The sequence below is a fragment of the Pelodiscus sinensis genome, chromosome 1 (assembly GCF_052426305.1).
Source record: "Pelodiscus sinensis isolate ZL-2025 chromosome 1, ASM5242630v1, whole genome shotgun sequence".
In the NCBI taxonomy this organism is placed as follows: Eukaryota; Metazoa; Chordata; order Testudines; family Trionychidae; genus Pelodiscus; species Pelodiscus sinensis.
This window is the reverse complement of record NC_143052.1, coordinates 98,880,598-98,896,175: the sequence shown is the minus strand read 5'-3', so window position 1 is coordinate 98,896,175 and position 15,578 is coordinate 98,880,598. Positions and strand designations below refer to the sequence as shown.

Sequence of the window (15,578 nt, the reverse complement as noted above, 5' to 3'; positions counted from 1 at the left end):
CCTCTCAAGGTCCCTTCCAGTCCTAGTATTCTATGATAAGTTGTCTGAGTCTTTTCTTTTCTTTTCTTTTCTTTTCTTTTTTCAGCTTCTCACATCTTGCTGGACCTCTTCTTTCTCTCCCTCCTTATAGCTGTAACCTGAGTTTGCTCTTTCACCTTTTCCTGTAATACCATACAGTTCTTCTTCTTCCAGCTTCAATAAATGATTAATACCCAGGCATCTGACAAAATGGCAAACTGACAAAAATGTTAATTCACAATGGCTTTCCCAATTATGCCTGCACACTTATGAGGTTCAGTGTTATGCATAGTTTGTGTTACAAAATTAGTACATTTCAGTTGAGGCTCTGTTGAAATTGATGGAATTATGGTGGCATAAATCTGGAGACTTCTGGTACAGACTCAGTTTAGTCACCCTGTTGGTTTTCAGAACCTCTTGAGCTAAAAAAAACCTTAAAGTTGATCCAGAAACAATTATAAGTATCTGAAGTGGGTTTTACCCGCAAAAGGTCATTATTTTATATATTATTTCTGTTAGTCTCTAAGGGTATGTCTACACTATGAGACAAAGTTGAATTAAGATTTGCAACTTCAGCTACGTTATTTGCATAGCTGAAGTTGAAGTATCTTAACTTGGCTTTTGGTGCTGTCTACACTGTAGGAAGTCGAAGGAACAACACTCTTCCTTTGACTTCCATTACTCTTTGTGAAAGCAGGGTTATCGGCATTGACTGAAGTGCCCCTCTCACTTCTAATTAGCTGTGTTAACTAGACCCACTAATTTGAACCCTGGAGGATCAGCAGCAGCACCTTTGATCTTTCTCTGTAGTGTAGATGTACCCTCAGGTGCCACAGGACTTACTCATTGTTTTAAAATACCTACATGTTAATTTTGGCATTGCTTTTGTGATTGATTTTACTGAGGCTAATTCTGCTGTATATGTATTTTTTGGTTTTAGGTGAAAGGGCTTGTGAAGCAACACATAGACTCATTCAACTATTTCATCAATGTAGAGGTATGTTTCCTTGGTGGAAAGGGAATAGGCCTACATTTACAAAAGTCGTATGACTCAATTCTTTTTTTTTCCCCCTTTTTTTCAGATAAAGAAAATTATGAAAGCCAATGAAAAGGTCACAAGTGATGCTGACCCAATGTGGTATTTGAAGTAAGCATAAAGTTGATTTCTGTATTGGTAGTAGTACATGTATTACTTTGCATAATCATTTGTAACTGATTATAAAAATGTACGTGAAGTTGCATTGTGATATACGAGTGTGGTTTACCTTGTCCTACTCCAAATAAGAGATCACTGTAGAGCTTTGAGTGACTACATTAAATCGTGCAGTAAAAATACTTTCTAGTAATGGTTTTTCAGTAGTTTGGTGAATTTTCATAATTGAAGGGGCCAGTTTAACTCTTCATTTGCAAAGGCAACTTTGCTTTTACCATTGTATATGAATTCCAAGACTTATTTCAGATGGAGCATAGTTCAAGTGCTATGGGATACCCTAGGAGGACAGTTGCAATCTATTTATCTTTAGAATGGGAAGTTATCAAAATGAATTGTGTTGAAAAAAGGACACTGTTTCCTTCAGTTCCACGACACAAATATCTTAGTGACTGATAATGGAAATGTTTATATTACAGATACCTCAATATCTATGTGGGTATTCCAGATGTTGAAGAAAGCTTTAACGTAACAAGGCCTGTGTCTCCTCATGAGGTAATAGTGAATCCAACTGTGAATTTTATTTCATGTTTACTGTTGGGATGTGTGGGTAGATATTGTGTGTAGCTTTTCCTATACAGTATTTCTTTGCTGTTTGGAAAGAGTCTTATAGTGGTCCGGTACATTCCTAGTTTGGGAAAAGAGGGCAATATTAGTTAATGTTCTAACTGTAAGAAAAATCACTCCAGTGGTTGTAAAATGACTAAATATGTGAATAACTAATTGGTAATTTTTTAAAATCTCCTCTTCTGATTCTAAGCAGCAGGCCCTCCTGATTAAACCAAAGTAAATAAAGACTGTGATAAGATTATTCATATTTCATAGAAAAACATCCTTTAAAGAACACTAAAATGGCAAAATCAACCAATCATAAGTTAGAAAGTGCCAGAATTAAAGTTGTTTGTATAATATTAATTCTGTCCCTCATGCACTATGACATACCTGAATCAAAACACCAGATCTGAATACTGGTGGGCGTGGGGAGTTTTGAAATCCAGATCTCAATTTTTGCTGATTAGTACTACCTGCATTTAAGGAAGGTACCATTGCATTAAAAGTTAAACTGCTTCATGTGGCCATAGTGTTTCCATCTGAAGAAGCATTTACTCTGGCTGCTGTGGAAAACTTACAACTTTTTTTTAATGAGACTTTGACAGACAAAATCCAAGGAATTCAAGACACTGAAGAGACTCCATTTAGCTCTTTTTTGCTTTCATCCTTTGTGATTATAGGTGGGAAGCCATGCAAAAGTGTGATCTTCTCAGTAGATCTTGAGACTCTCCACTCTGAAGTAAGGGTGAAATATGTCTGTTTTGTCTTTCTTTAAGTGTCGCTTGAGAGATATGACCTACTCTGCTCCAATTACAGTGGACATTGAATACACTAGAGGTAGCCAGAGGATTATTCGCAATGCCTTACCCATTGGCAGGTAAGATACTCTTATCTTGTTATTTATATCAGTTTTTGTGTGTGCCATAAATCCCATTGGTGTGAAACTTAATCACCATATTAAAAAAAACAAGGAAAATGAGTTTTCCCGCCTTCAAAATTAAAATTCAAAACAAGCTTGAAAGTGGAACTTGAGAAGTAGAAACTGAGGATAGGCTTCTGGTTGGTTGGTTTCCAAATAGCTCTTATTTTTCCAGAGCTTCTGGAAGTTTTTAATTTGAATTTCTTCCTCAAAATTTGATTTATGTCTAGTTAGAGTGGGAAATTCTCTAAACCAGAATACTAGCACCTCAAGCAGGGCAATTTCAAAGCAAAAACTTAGGCACACTAGTCTTGCACCTTATTCACCTGCATTGGAGACTTTTGGGGATTCTGTTACTGAAAATGAATGGTAAAAACAATGAATGAAAGTATCACTGGATTCCAATCTTGATTAAAATTCTACCATTTTCAAGTCTAGATTGGATATTGTAAAATGACTATTTTGAGTACTGTAGATGTGTCTGTGTAGAAGTAAGAAAACCAATTAAGCAGACCAGTGTTGTAGTTGCTAGTATGTCTAAGAATATTGAGTTGCTCAAGAAAGTGGATGAAATGCTTAAGGAAAAAAGTTTTGAAAATTCTACAGCACCAGAGGACCCAAGACTCCATAGTTTTCACTGGGACAGGATTCCAAAATTCCTTGAACTAGATAAAACAGTTTTTCTAGAGAACTGGGTAGAACTGGCTAAAACTGAAGGTGGCCTACAGAGATTATTTCTTATATTACTTGAAAAATAACACAGACTGGATATTGGCTGCTAGCAGCAGCAGGAAGAATTTAAGCTCCAAACATTCTCTAGTGCCTGAACGATTCCCAAAGCAAAATAATTTCTTTCGAATTTGTCAAGCAAACTTGGGTATAGAGGCAAACTTACCATAAATGTAGATAACAAATTATTCTGATTTCTGTGCCTTTTAATTGATTGAAAGATCATTTAAAAGAATTTTTGGGTACAGATAGACCCTCCATGCAGTGAATTTGATGATGTAATACAAAAAATCAAGTAAAAGTGCATTTGTGTGTTAACGTGTATGTAGTGATCACTTCTCAACATACTTTTACACTGTTCATCAGACACAGTGATATATTGTGACTACAGGAAGGAAATACAGCTGGATAAGCACTTAAATTGTCATAATTTCCTTAGTATTTTTTCTCGATTTTTCTACATTTTTAAACAGTGGAAAGAAGAGATTTCCCAAGTGATCTCTTCCCTGGTTTTTCTTGGAATTATTTGGGTGGTGGCAGCGGATTCTCCAAAATCTGGGTATTAGGATTGTGGGGCGAAGTTTTTGTACCGGAGCCTGTAGAACAGTGTTTCCCAATTTTATTTGGCTGTGGAACCCCCACCACATTTCGCTGCGTTCCATCGAGCAAAAAAAAAAAGAAAAACCCCGCTGCCACGTTTCGTCGGGTAAAAAAACCCAACCGCAGCTCTTGTCTTTTTAAGAGGGGGTAGGGGAGTGGCAACTCTTCACAGAACCCTTGCTTTTGCTTCGCGGAACCCGAGGGTTCTGCAGAGTACCAATTGGGAAACACTACTGTAGAGGCAAGGTTTTGGAGTGCTCTTGCCAGTCCCCACTTCTGCATTCATCGTGCCAGAGTGGGAAACAGCCTTGACGCCTCCCCATTAAAAATTATTGCCCACCCCTGAGGTAGATCCTTGGTTGTATTTAAACTCAAGTGATTTGTGCTTAAAAAGATTGGAGACGACTGGTGTATACCTTTGCATCATTTACACAACTAGTTATCACAGAAGTACTATGAATGATTTTACTATAAGAACCCCAGAATAGCTTATTAACCAACAGCAAAAACTCAAACCTACATTGGCAAAAAGGAAACAGTTCAATGAAACGTTCCTGGGATCACTGACTCTCTTTGCGTAGGTTACGCATTATAGCACTTGGGGTTTTTTACTCATTTTGTCAGAAATATTTGAAGATGTTACACAAAATGGGTTGGAGTTAAAGGAAAGAAACTTTAACTCTATTTTCTTTTGTTATTTCTGAGCTCTATTGTTTGGGGACCCTTGCTTCTTAAAAGTTCAGAATATCTTCTCCAGTTTTGTCATCACTATGGGTGTGTCTAAACTACTGAGTTGTTTTCGAAAAGTGGCCTTTAAAAAAAAAAAAAAAAATTCACCTGTGTCTAGACGGCAATCGTGTTTCTGAAATTAAATCGGAAGAACGCAGGGGTTTTGTTGACATTGGTAAACCTCATTTTACAAGGAAGAACGCCTTTTTTGAAAGAGCTCTTTCGAAAAAAGGCATGTGTGGATGTGGGAGAGGCAGCTCTTTCGAAAAAAGAGACAATCAGTCTCTACTAATCACAGCTCTATAGTTCCTGTCTCCAGCCAGGGCATAAAGCTACAGGCACCCGGGGAAGCCGTTGTGGCAGGAAGCCGGCTTCAGGGCAACAGACTGATTGCGCAGTGCTCCCTGCCACACCAGCTAGCAGACATGGCACAACCACAAGACTTGCGATGTCTCCTTGGCCCTTCCAGGGAACTGGCCCAAGGGTCCGAGGACCCACCCAAAGGATACAAACGCCGGGCACCTTCCTGGTCAAGGGCTGAGATCCAGGCCCTCCAGGAGCTCTGGACTGAGGAGAAGTCCCTCCAGGCCCTTCAGTCGTGGTGCTGAAACGCCAACACCTATGGACAAATGGCCAAAGCTCTGGCCCACAGAGGCCATCGCCCTCGCACCCTTGATCAAGTCTGGGCAAAGGTCAAGGAGCTGCAGCAGGGCTATGCTTGGGCCTGTGAAGCCAGCTCCTGCTCCGGAGAAGCACCACAATCCTGCCCATATTACCAAGAGCTCCGCCAGATCCTGGGGTGTGGGGAAGCACAGTCTCCACGTGGAGTCGAGGTTGGAGATGCCCGGGGTCACCCGGACGGAGCTCCAGGAGGAGGAAGATGACAACCAGCAGCTGCAGGAGGAGGAGGACACAGGCGGAGTCCCCCAGTCCCAGGACACCTCCCAGGCATCAGCTGATGGCGGGGAGGGAATATCAGGTGAGTGCTGTGAGGTTGGCACACACACAGGGCCGGGGAGGTGGGTTCATGGGATGGGACACCATCGTCACTCAGCATGCTTGGCCTGGACAGCGTGCAGCTGGCTGTGCACGTGCAAGCACGTGCCATGGCGGCGTGCGACATGTGGTCTCAGGAGCCAGTCCCAGAGCGCCCACGGACTGCTACTCAGAGCCTAGGGGGAGGCCCCACACACATCTGACCCCTGGGAGGACTGTCCTCCCCGCGTCATGCACTGTCGGAAGCAGGCTGGGCACAAGGGCATATGCCTGACCGCACATGGACTGATGAGTGTTGCACGTAGCTATGTGTACACGTGCGAGGCACCACCCGTTCCCACATACAGTGCTGCCAGGTATGGGGGCGGAGGGAGGGCAGGGCAGGGATGGCCAGGCTGCTCCAGGCTCCTCTCCCACACCTGGGAACCCACTCTGGCCGGACACTTCCCTGGCCTGCTTGTCCATGGAGGTAGGGAGGGCGTGCAGGATGGTCCCTGGGCACCTCAGGGCCCCTGTGAGGCTGGGGCTGCTGGGCAGGCCACACATGGCCTGACTCTCGGGACATCAGCGTCCCCTCTACCAACGACAGTTGCTCACTGCTCACAGAGGAGGGCAAGCCCTCAGGGCCAGTGTGTGCGGGGATGACGGACCGCCTCTCCCTCTTGTCCTCCACAGCCAGACCAGCCGTCGATGAGGGGTGAGCCACAGCCAGCCGGCCGCAGGCACTGGCGGGCACGCTAGGACCTAATGCGCTAGCACATCATGATCATGCAAGATCTTCAACAAGGCATCGCCCAGAAGTACCGCGAGGAGGCCGAGTGGTGTGATTGCATGTGGGGCAAGCTGGTGCGGCAGGGAGACAATATTTGTGTCACGATTTGGGAGGTCGTGGCCTACCCGGGTCCTGTCCCTGTTGCCGCTCCCCCTTCCATCCCTGAGGCAGCTGCAGCCCCCGCTCCTGCCCAGCCCCCTGTTCTCCCAGGCTCCACCCAACCCTGAGCCCTTCGAGGTCCCTGGGCCCAAGGCGGCAGTTGCAGGTGCTCCAGGCAACACTTCCAGTCCTGAGCTCCCCTCCTAGTTCCCAGCCTCCCTCCACATTCTGAGCCCCCCTCCAACCCAGTTAATAACAGTTTTTATAAATTAAAACAAAGTTTATTTTCAAATCCAAAATGGTGTCTTTATTGCTTGTCCAGGGAATGGGGGAAGGGATAGGGTTGTGTTGGGAATGGTATTGGGGGGCGGGGCAAGGCACAAGCCCCCATTGGGGAGGCCCTGGAGAGAGTTACTGGGCTCCTTCAGAGAACCACTCCCTCAGGGCTTCCTGGATGCGCATCCCCAACTGATGGGCCTGGCAGATGGCAGCTGTCCAGGGCTGTTCAAACAGCCTCCCCTCGCCACCAGCCTCTGTCTCCCACTGTGGGAGGAAGGCCTCCCCTTTGCTCTCTACCAGGTTGTGGAGCATGCAACACACAGAGACCACCTTGGGGATGTTATGCTCCCCCATGTCGAGGTGGGTCAGCAGGCACCTGAACCGGCCCCCGAGACGCCCGAAGTCGCATTCTACTGGTAGCCGAGCCCAGTTCAGGTGCGCATTAAACTGTTCCTTGCTCGGGTCCAGGTGGCCAGTGTATGGCTTCATGAGCCACAGCATCAATGCGTAGGCTGCGTCGCCCACGATGCAAGATGGCATCTGCAGGTCCCCAAGTGCAAAGTCCCGCTATGGGAAGAATGTTGCAGCCTGCAGTACAGACAAGAGTAACGAAACATGCGGGCATCATGTGCGCGGCCCGACCACCTGGCACGAATGTCTGTAAATTGTCCCTGGTGGTCGACCAGGGCCTGTAGCACCGTCAAGAAATAGCCCTTTCTGTTAATAAACTGGGTGGCTCGAAGGGGGCGGGGGTGCGCGGATCAGGATGTGTGTCCCATCGACCGCTTCTCCGCAGTTGGGGAATCCAAGGGCAGCAGATCCGGCCATGATGGGGTCCACGTCTCTGAGGCAGATGATCCTGTGCAGCAGCACAGAGTTGATGGCCCTCATCACCTGCAGAAGGAGACATAGAAACACACAAAACAGAGAATGAGAGGGGGTGCCTGAGCCCTTGGGAGAGGTGCCTGTCCCCCTTGTCTCTCCTCCCCCCCAAAGACCCCAGGAGCCACTCCCTAGGAGGCTGCCCCCCCAGCAGCAGGTCTGGGTGAGGCCAGGACGCCTGCCTTCCCCCCCGCCCCCGGGGGGCTGGGCTTTGTCTCCTTCCCCCCCAATCCCTCTGCCCTTTTCCAACAATCCCCCTTTTCCAGCCCCCACCCTCCGTAGGGACTGTCCCCCAGGAGTGCCTTACCTCCAAGATAGCCCCGACAGTGGACCTCCCCACGCCCAACTGGTGTCCCACCGAACAGTAGCTGTCGGGGGTGGCAAGCTTCCACCTGGCAATAGCCACCCTCTTCTGCAGGGGAATGGCGACCGCAAGTGGGTATCCTGTCGTTGGAGAGCAAGGGGAAGCCAGGCACAAAGCTCCAAGAAGGTGGCCTTCCACGTGCGGAAGTTGCTGAGCCACTGCTGATCATCCCACTGCTCCAGGATGAGGCAGTCCCACCAGTCAGAACTCGTGTCCAGCCTCCAAAATCGCCTCTCCAACATGAGGTTTGGGGGCCAGGCCAGTACTCCCGAATCCAGGGCGAGGGTCTCAAGGCCAAGCTCTGAGTTGAGCTGGACTAGGACCGTCCAGATGGTCCGATGAAAGTGCTGCAGAAGCTGCAACGTGGCATTGTGGGGCCATCGCATGCCATGGGGCAACTCTGGCTCCATAGCCAAAAGGAAAAAAATGCCGTGGCATCCAGGAAAGCTGGGCAACCAAAGCGCACGCTGCAGAAGTCTTGCTGTCCCTCAGAGGTAGGCAAGTAAACAGCTGCAGCCGAGAAATGGCTGTCTAGAGGGGGTCCCTTTAAGCGTGTCTCTCAGCTAGCTTTAGGCAGCAGCACCTGGAAGTAAATGCTGCCCTAATGACCTGCCAGAAGTGGTTCCGGGTTGCCTTTTTTGCGACAGAGCTTCCTAGTAGTCTGGACGCTTCGTTTAGAAAAAGCAGATTGCTTTTCAATCTATTTTTGAGGTCTAGATGCTCTCTTTTGAAAGAAGCTTGCAATCTAGATGTACTCTAATTATTGTAAGACCCATGACTTCTCATTTTATTGTTTTTCTTAATCTACGGTACAAGGATAAATAACTGTGGTTTTTTTTTTTTTTTTTACAGAATGCCGATAATGCTGCGCAGCTCTAATTGTGTTCTTACTGGGAAAACTCCAGCAGAGTTTGCCAAACTTAACGAGTGCCCTTTAGATCCAGGTACTGTCTCTGTCCAATTATTTTTCCTTCTGTGGCGTTAGTGAGTTTTTCCCTCTCTAAAAGATTTATAGAAAAATTATTTTGCTCCCAATGTACAGTGTCATCTGCTTGTATATACTAGTTATTTTTCTAAGAAGATCCATTAGGCTTTGTCTAATTATCATCATAATGGGTAGCTACAGAAAAAACACTAGTGGTTAGAGAAGCACAAAGGCTTTCGTGTATTTTAAAGAGGATGAGAAACAGTTATGGCAATATGGAAAATAGTATGCTCAGATGAGTCCCCTGGCCTCCAATCCCAACATTTGAAAAGGTTAAGATCATAATGCTGATTTGTGAGGAGAGGCCCAACATTCAGTTTATTAATCCTGGGAATGCTAACAGGATAAAAGGACATAATTTAAAAATGTACAGGATGTTCGAAGCAGAGCAAGCACTTCTGCTTGTCTTATTCTGTGGAGCAAAACCAAAGAGGAAAGTAGTGAAACTGAAAGTGGTTTGTTTGTTGGTTTGTTTGTTTGTTTGTTTAATTTTGCACCTTACAAAAGGGAAGGGTTACCTATCAGTATCTATTGTTCTTCTAATGTATTTCTCTCTCAGATTTGTTCTGTCTTGGTGTGGGCGCACACAAATCTCATGAATGGGATATACAGATGCTCTGCTCCGGGCTTCCTGGAGTCAGCCGCTGGTCAGTATCAGCAGCGGCTGAATCGGGGAAGCCTGGGGCAGAGCAGTTGGGGTGCTGATGGGTTGGTCCCGCAGCGCCGAGGGGCGCATCTCCCCACTCCACCCAGACCCCTTATAGCCCCCCCTTCCAATAGTCCGGCATATTTGATAATCCGGCACCCCCTGGGTCCTAAAGGTGCCGGATTATCGGAAGTTTACTGTAGTTCAATAGTTTCTTAAACTGTATGCATGAATAATATTTGTAGTCTGAGTATGTAAGCTAGAAACAAATCTAGTGTTTAAAGACCTAAATGGATCGCTTCTTGTAAGAGAGATTTTCATCCACCAATAAAATGTTGCACTATTGGTCAGGTTTACTTTTGCTTAAAGTAGCAGCCTAGTGATCTGATCCAGTACAGTATCTCCTGTGTTTCTCTTATACAGGTAGGGATTTTAAATTAAAGTTACTGATGTCAAGAAACTGGCTTTTCCATGGTTTTAAAGAAAAGTTTATGGTTCATAGGGAAACTACCAAAAGAAAGATATATGTACAGGCAGTCCCCGACTTACGCGGATCCGACTTACGTCGGATCCGCACTTAGGAATGGGGCTTTCTCGCCCCGGAGGTCGAGGTGGCGGATTGCTACCTGCGAGCTCCGGGGCGAGAGAGCCCCGTTCGTAAGCTGCTCCGGTGCCCCATGTCTGCTGGAGACCGTCTCCAGCAGACCAGGGGCACCGGGCGGGTTCCCGCGCTTCTGAGGCTTTGCCAGAGCAAAGCCTCAGAAGCGCGGGAACCCGCCGCTGCTGCGGCTTCAGTCCCGGTGCCTGTGGTCTGCTGGGGACTGTCCCCAGCAGACCACAGGCACCGGGACTGAAGCGGCAGCTGCGGCGGGTCCCGCGCCTCTGAGACTTTGCCAGAGCAAAGCCTCAGAGGCGTGGCACCCCGCTGCCGCTGCGGCTCTGCTCCCCATGTCCCTGGTCTGCTGGGGGGGGGTGCAGCTAGTGTGCCCCCCCCAGCAGACCAGGCTTTTGTTTTGGACCCTGGGGCAGAGCAGCTGGGGCGCTGCCGATTGGTCCTGCAGCGCCGCTCTGGGCACTACTGGACCAACCCGGCAGCACCCCAGCTGCTCTGCCCCAGGTCCTGATTCAGGCGCTGCTGGTCAGTTTCAGCAGCGGCTGAATCAGGACGCCTGGGGCAGAGCAGATGGGGTGCTGCTAGGTTGGTCCAGTAGCACCGAGGAGCGGCGCTACTGGAGCAACCCAGCAGCACCCCAGCTGCTCTGCCCCAGGCGTCCCCAAGTCAGCTTCTGCTGAAACTGACCAGCGCTGACTACAGGAAGCCTGAGGCAGAGTTGCTCTGCCCCGGGCTTCCTGGAATCAGCTGCTGATCAGTTTCAGCAGGAGCTGACTTGGGGACACCTGGGGTTCTTAAGTTGATTCTGTATGTAAGTCAGAACTGGCGGTCAGTTTCAGCAGCGGCTGAATCTGGACTCCAGTTCCGATTTACATACAGATTCAACTTAAGAACAAACCTACAGTCCCTATCTTGTACGTAACCCGGGGACTGCCTGTATATAACTTAGAGGTGTTAAAATACAAATAAATACCTAAAGTATTCATATGTCTGCTTGTTAGAAAAGCTGTCAAGATCTTAATTATCCATTCTACTTCTATTTTTTATTAAAGACCGGTTTTTAAATATTTATTTGTTTTGGTTTTAGTTTCTCAGCACTGTTTACACTTCTCTGTCCTTCTCCCCTCCTCCTTTCATGTCCTTTATCAAACTGCTTGCACAAAGTCCTTTCCCTTTTTCATTTTATCAGTACAAAATGACTACAAAACACCTTTCCATAAAATGCTTTGCAAAAGCAGAATATTATTTAGTCAGAATCCTGATTAGAATATAATAACATGATGTATAGATTTTTTCATTGCTTCAGTTACTAGTGAAATTGAAATGAGTCAAAAGAGTTTCACATAAAATTCATGTTTCGCTGGAGAAAGTAAATATGAAACACCAAGCTTCTTAATTTGAGGCTGTATGCTGTAATTTGCTGAGCACCTCATAATCAATCCTTTTTAATCTGGCAAACTATTTATTTTTGGTTTATCTTGCAATGCCAACAGTTCAAAAACACCCTTTTGATGAATACCTTCTGTCTGCCCTAGGGTTCTCTTTATAACCCATCATTGTTGACTATAAGTACTTCCCAGCGTTTAAGATCCAAAGTATATCCTCATAATAAGATTCTTACAGGATCTAATAGTCTCCTCTCTTACCCTATGCCTAGTTATAGGAGGTTCCCCTTGGACTAGTAATGTATATAATAATTTTGTGGGGATGATGTTTATTCCCTCTTTCCCTTTTTTGTAATTTTCTTTATGCATTTCTTGCAGTTTAATTTTATTTTTGTGCTTATTCATTATAGCTGTTTTGATGCTATATTGTAAGAGGTAAATAATAGCCAAGGACGATGAAGTTCAAACCCATTTTTCTTCTCTGTTTGGAAGGTGGCTACTTCATCGTCAAAGGTGTAGAGAAAGTCATTCTCATTCAGGAGCAGTTATCCAAAAACAGGATCATTGTGGAAGCTGATCGGAAAGGGACAGTTGGAGCTTCTGTTACCAGGTATAGCAAATATTCTGCAGTCATTTAAGTGTATTGTTTTATGTCGTTGCTTGGGTGTTAACTTTCACTTACTCCATTTTAGTTCAAAAATATTGAAAGTGCATTTAGCATCACTCTCTTGCTAAAGTAGTTCCAATAACTTCAAGCCCTTTCCTGAAGTCCACTTGCCCAAAGTTAATGGAAGTCTTACTCAAAGACTTCAAATTTGTCCCAAAGTCAGTGAAGAAAGTTCCAGTTTTTGTTACAGAACAATTTTTTTTCCTGTAGAAAGCAGGAAACATCTACAACCTGTAGAAAATAGTATTTGACCAAATCTTGTTCTAGTTATCTACAGGAAATTCCAAAGATTTCTGTCTTTGGTTTCTAATAAACACTGGAAACCTGCCACGCATAATATTGATGCATAAGCATGTTAACCTGTCACTCCTATGTGGCTGTTTAGGAGGCTTATTCAGACTCTAGGGCTATGTCTACACTGCCCCTGTTTTGTGCAAAAATTTCCCAAGTGATCTCTTCCCTGTTTTTTCTTGGAATTACTTGGGTGGTACCCAGATTTTGGGGAATCTGCTGCTATTAGGATTCTGGGGGGATAATTGAGACTCCATTTTTACACAAGAGGCTTTTGTGCAAAACCCCCCTCTTGCACAAAAACGGAGACTCGTTAATTATGCAAATGAGGCGTGGCGATATTCCATGCTTTGCCTCATTTGCATACTTTTTGCGCAAAACGGGGTTAGTGTAGACCTAGTCTAGAAGTGTAACTTCTTCAATGCTCATGCCAGTTGTCAGTCTGAATCATCATAGAGACTGAATCATATATTGAGACATGTATCAAATACAGCATGTATAGTGACCTCTTCAGGCCTTCCATTACTACCTCACCAATGTGCTTCCGTCTGACCTCTTACCACCTCTAAGACTAGGTACTTAGATTTCCATGCCTGTTCAGGCCTCTCTGCTGATGCTGCCAACTTCCAATTGAGGTAGTAATGTTTGGTGTTGTGGCTCCCTGCCATTTCACTACTGGTCATTTTACTTTGACCACTTAATGGCTGTGAGAGTATAGCAGTATTTAGTCACACAAATCTGAGGCAGTTTTGATCCAGCTAACTAATGATGAAACAGCCTGTTCTTTACAAGAACCTGGATCTAGGGATACTCAATGGGTACATCTCCACAGTGGTAGGGAAAATGGATGCCATGCAAATGAGAAGACTTATTTATGCAAGCTCCATTCAAAGAAAAAGTTCATCTGTTGCGGGCTAGTGAAGGGGCAGCTTAGCCAAAGACGGTCAGCTTAGTATGGTCTCAAAATCCATAGCTAGGTTTTTGAGGGGTTTTTTAGGTTTTTATTTGTACTGTACAAATTGTTGAAGGCTGCAGATATATTATCATGGGTTGATCCTTCTTGCTCTTAGTCAAACAGCTTTATTTTCTATTTCATCTTTTTATGTTAATTTTACCTCTGCGTCCCCCCCCTCCCCCTCCAAAAAAATCCCAGTCTATCATAAAGCACCTATGTGTTATGAACCATCTCATTTGCTTAAGTGTTAGGAGCATCTCCTAATAATTTCTTCCTACAACAGTATTATTATATAAGCAAGCTTTGTGAGACCAAAAAGTCTATAACAGGTTGTGTTGAAAGAGCTGATTGGATCCATCCGTCTGTTTATGTATTACCTACATATGTTTTGCAATGCTCAATTAATCCTGACTCTGCTATATTTACTTACTAATGTTCCTCATCAAGAGTAACCTTCCGTTAGTTTTGGTCTATGCATCTGTTTAAAATAAACAAAAGGCATTGGAATTTATTGATCTGAATGAGTGAAATCTTCTTTATAAAGCACTTTAAAATGATGAGGCAAAGTAATTACCAATGCAAGATGGGTATCAAACATAATTCTCTTTTTTTTTTTTTTTTTTTTTTTTAAACCAACCCTTTAGTTCCACTCATGAGAAGAAGAGCAGAACAAATATGATTGTGAAACAAGGAAGATTTTACCTGAAGCATAACACACTGTCAGAAGATATTCCCATTGCTATTATATTTAAGGTAATGTAACTGTTAGTTTAAAAAGCTTTAGTTCAAAACTAAAGATCTGAAGAGGAATTCATGATTTAGTATGTTCTGTAAAGGAATTCTGGACACTAACAGTTTTGACAAACTGGGTTTACAACATATTATTCAAAAGTGTAGAGTAAAATATGGAAATACACAGGAAAATGTTCAAACCTTTAATTCTTCCTGTGAAGGCCAAAAGCCACCTTATGCTAACATCAAAAGAAATATAGCAATGTACAATATACAAAAAAATAGATTGCTCAAAATATTTTGAAAGAATTTTAAGGCATTTTTATTAGCTGATTGAGAAAATTGGTGAACAAATAGAGTGTTTGATTCCGTAATGGTGAAAATAAGCATGTATGTTTCATTGTAGAAATTGTAGAAATATAAGGTTGGAAGGGGCCTTGAGAGGCCATCTGGTCTATGCCCTGCTCTGCGGGAGGACCAAGTATATCTTCACCACTGGTGAGCAATAAACTGGAGACAGTTCACCACGGTCAGCCCTTGGTAGGTCACCACACACTCTATTTACCTGCACATCTGCGGGTACAGCTGCTCACAGTTCCTGTTGGCTGGGGAAAGGCGATCTGCAGCCCATTGAGAGCTACGGGAAGTGGCACGGACTGGCACACTGCTTCCTGCAGCTTCCATTGGCCAAAAACCGTGATCTGCAGCCGGCAGGAGCTGTGAACAGCCATACCTGCAGATAAAGCTAGCGGCCCACCAAGAGCTAACCCTGGTGAATCATCGTGTCCAGGCTGCTTATTGTCCACTGCTGACCTAGAGTATCTTTTGAGAAATATTTTGTCTAACGTGTTCTTAAAAATATCTCTCAAGGGGAATTCCACAACCTGCCTTGGAAATGAATTCCAGTACTCAACTATCCTCATAGTTAATTTTTTTTTCCTGATATCTAACCTTTCTAACACTTGTTTGCTTCAGATTAAATTGATTGCTTCAAATCCTACCTTCAGTGGACATGGAGAACAATTGATCACTATCCTCTTTAATAGCAGCCTTTAACATATTTGAAGACTTACCAGGTCCCTCCCATGCAGTCTTCTTTTCCCAAGACTAAATCTGCTAGTCTTCTTCCCCCTCCCCGCCCCGTCTTTCATCATA

General features: G+C 44.7%; 1 protein-coding gene across 1 annotated transcript in view; it reads left to right on the top strand.

The window, feature by feature from the left end:
• POLR3B (RNA polymerase III subunit B) overlaps positions 1–15,578 on the top strand; it is a 121,445-nt gene that overhangs the window by 9,800 nt on the left and 96,067 nt on the right. Inside the window, exons 3-9 of the mRNA XM_075938432.2 lie at positions 959–1,015; positions 1,101–1,165; positions 1,648–1,723; positions 2,557–2,657; positions 9,002–9,093; positions 12,271–12,388; positions 14,336–14,444. Coding sequence (XP_075794547.1) covers positions 959–1,015; positions 1,101–1,165; positions 1,648–1,723; positions 2,557–2,657; positions 9,002–9,093; positions 12,271–12,388; positions 14,336–14,444 — 618 coding nt within the window. The remainder of the gene's footprint in view (positions 1–958; positions 1,016–1,100; positions 1,166–1,647; positions 1,724–2,556; positions 2,658–9,001; positions 9,094–12,270; positions 12,389–14,335; positions 14,445–15,578) is intronic.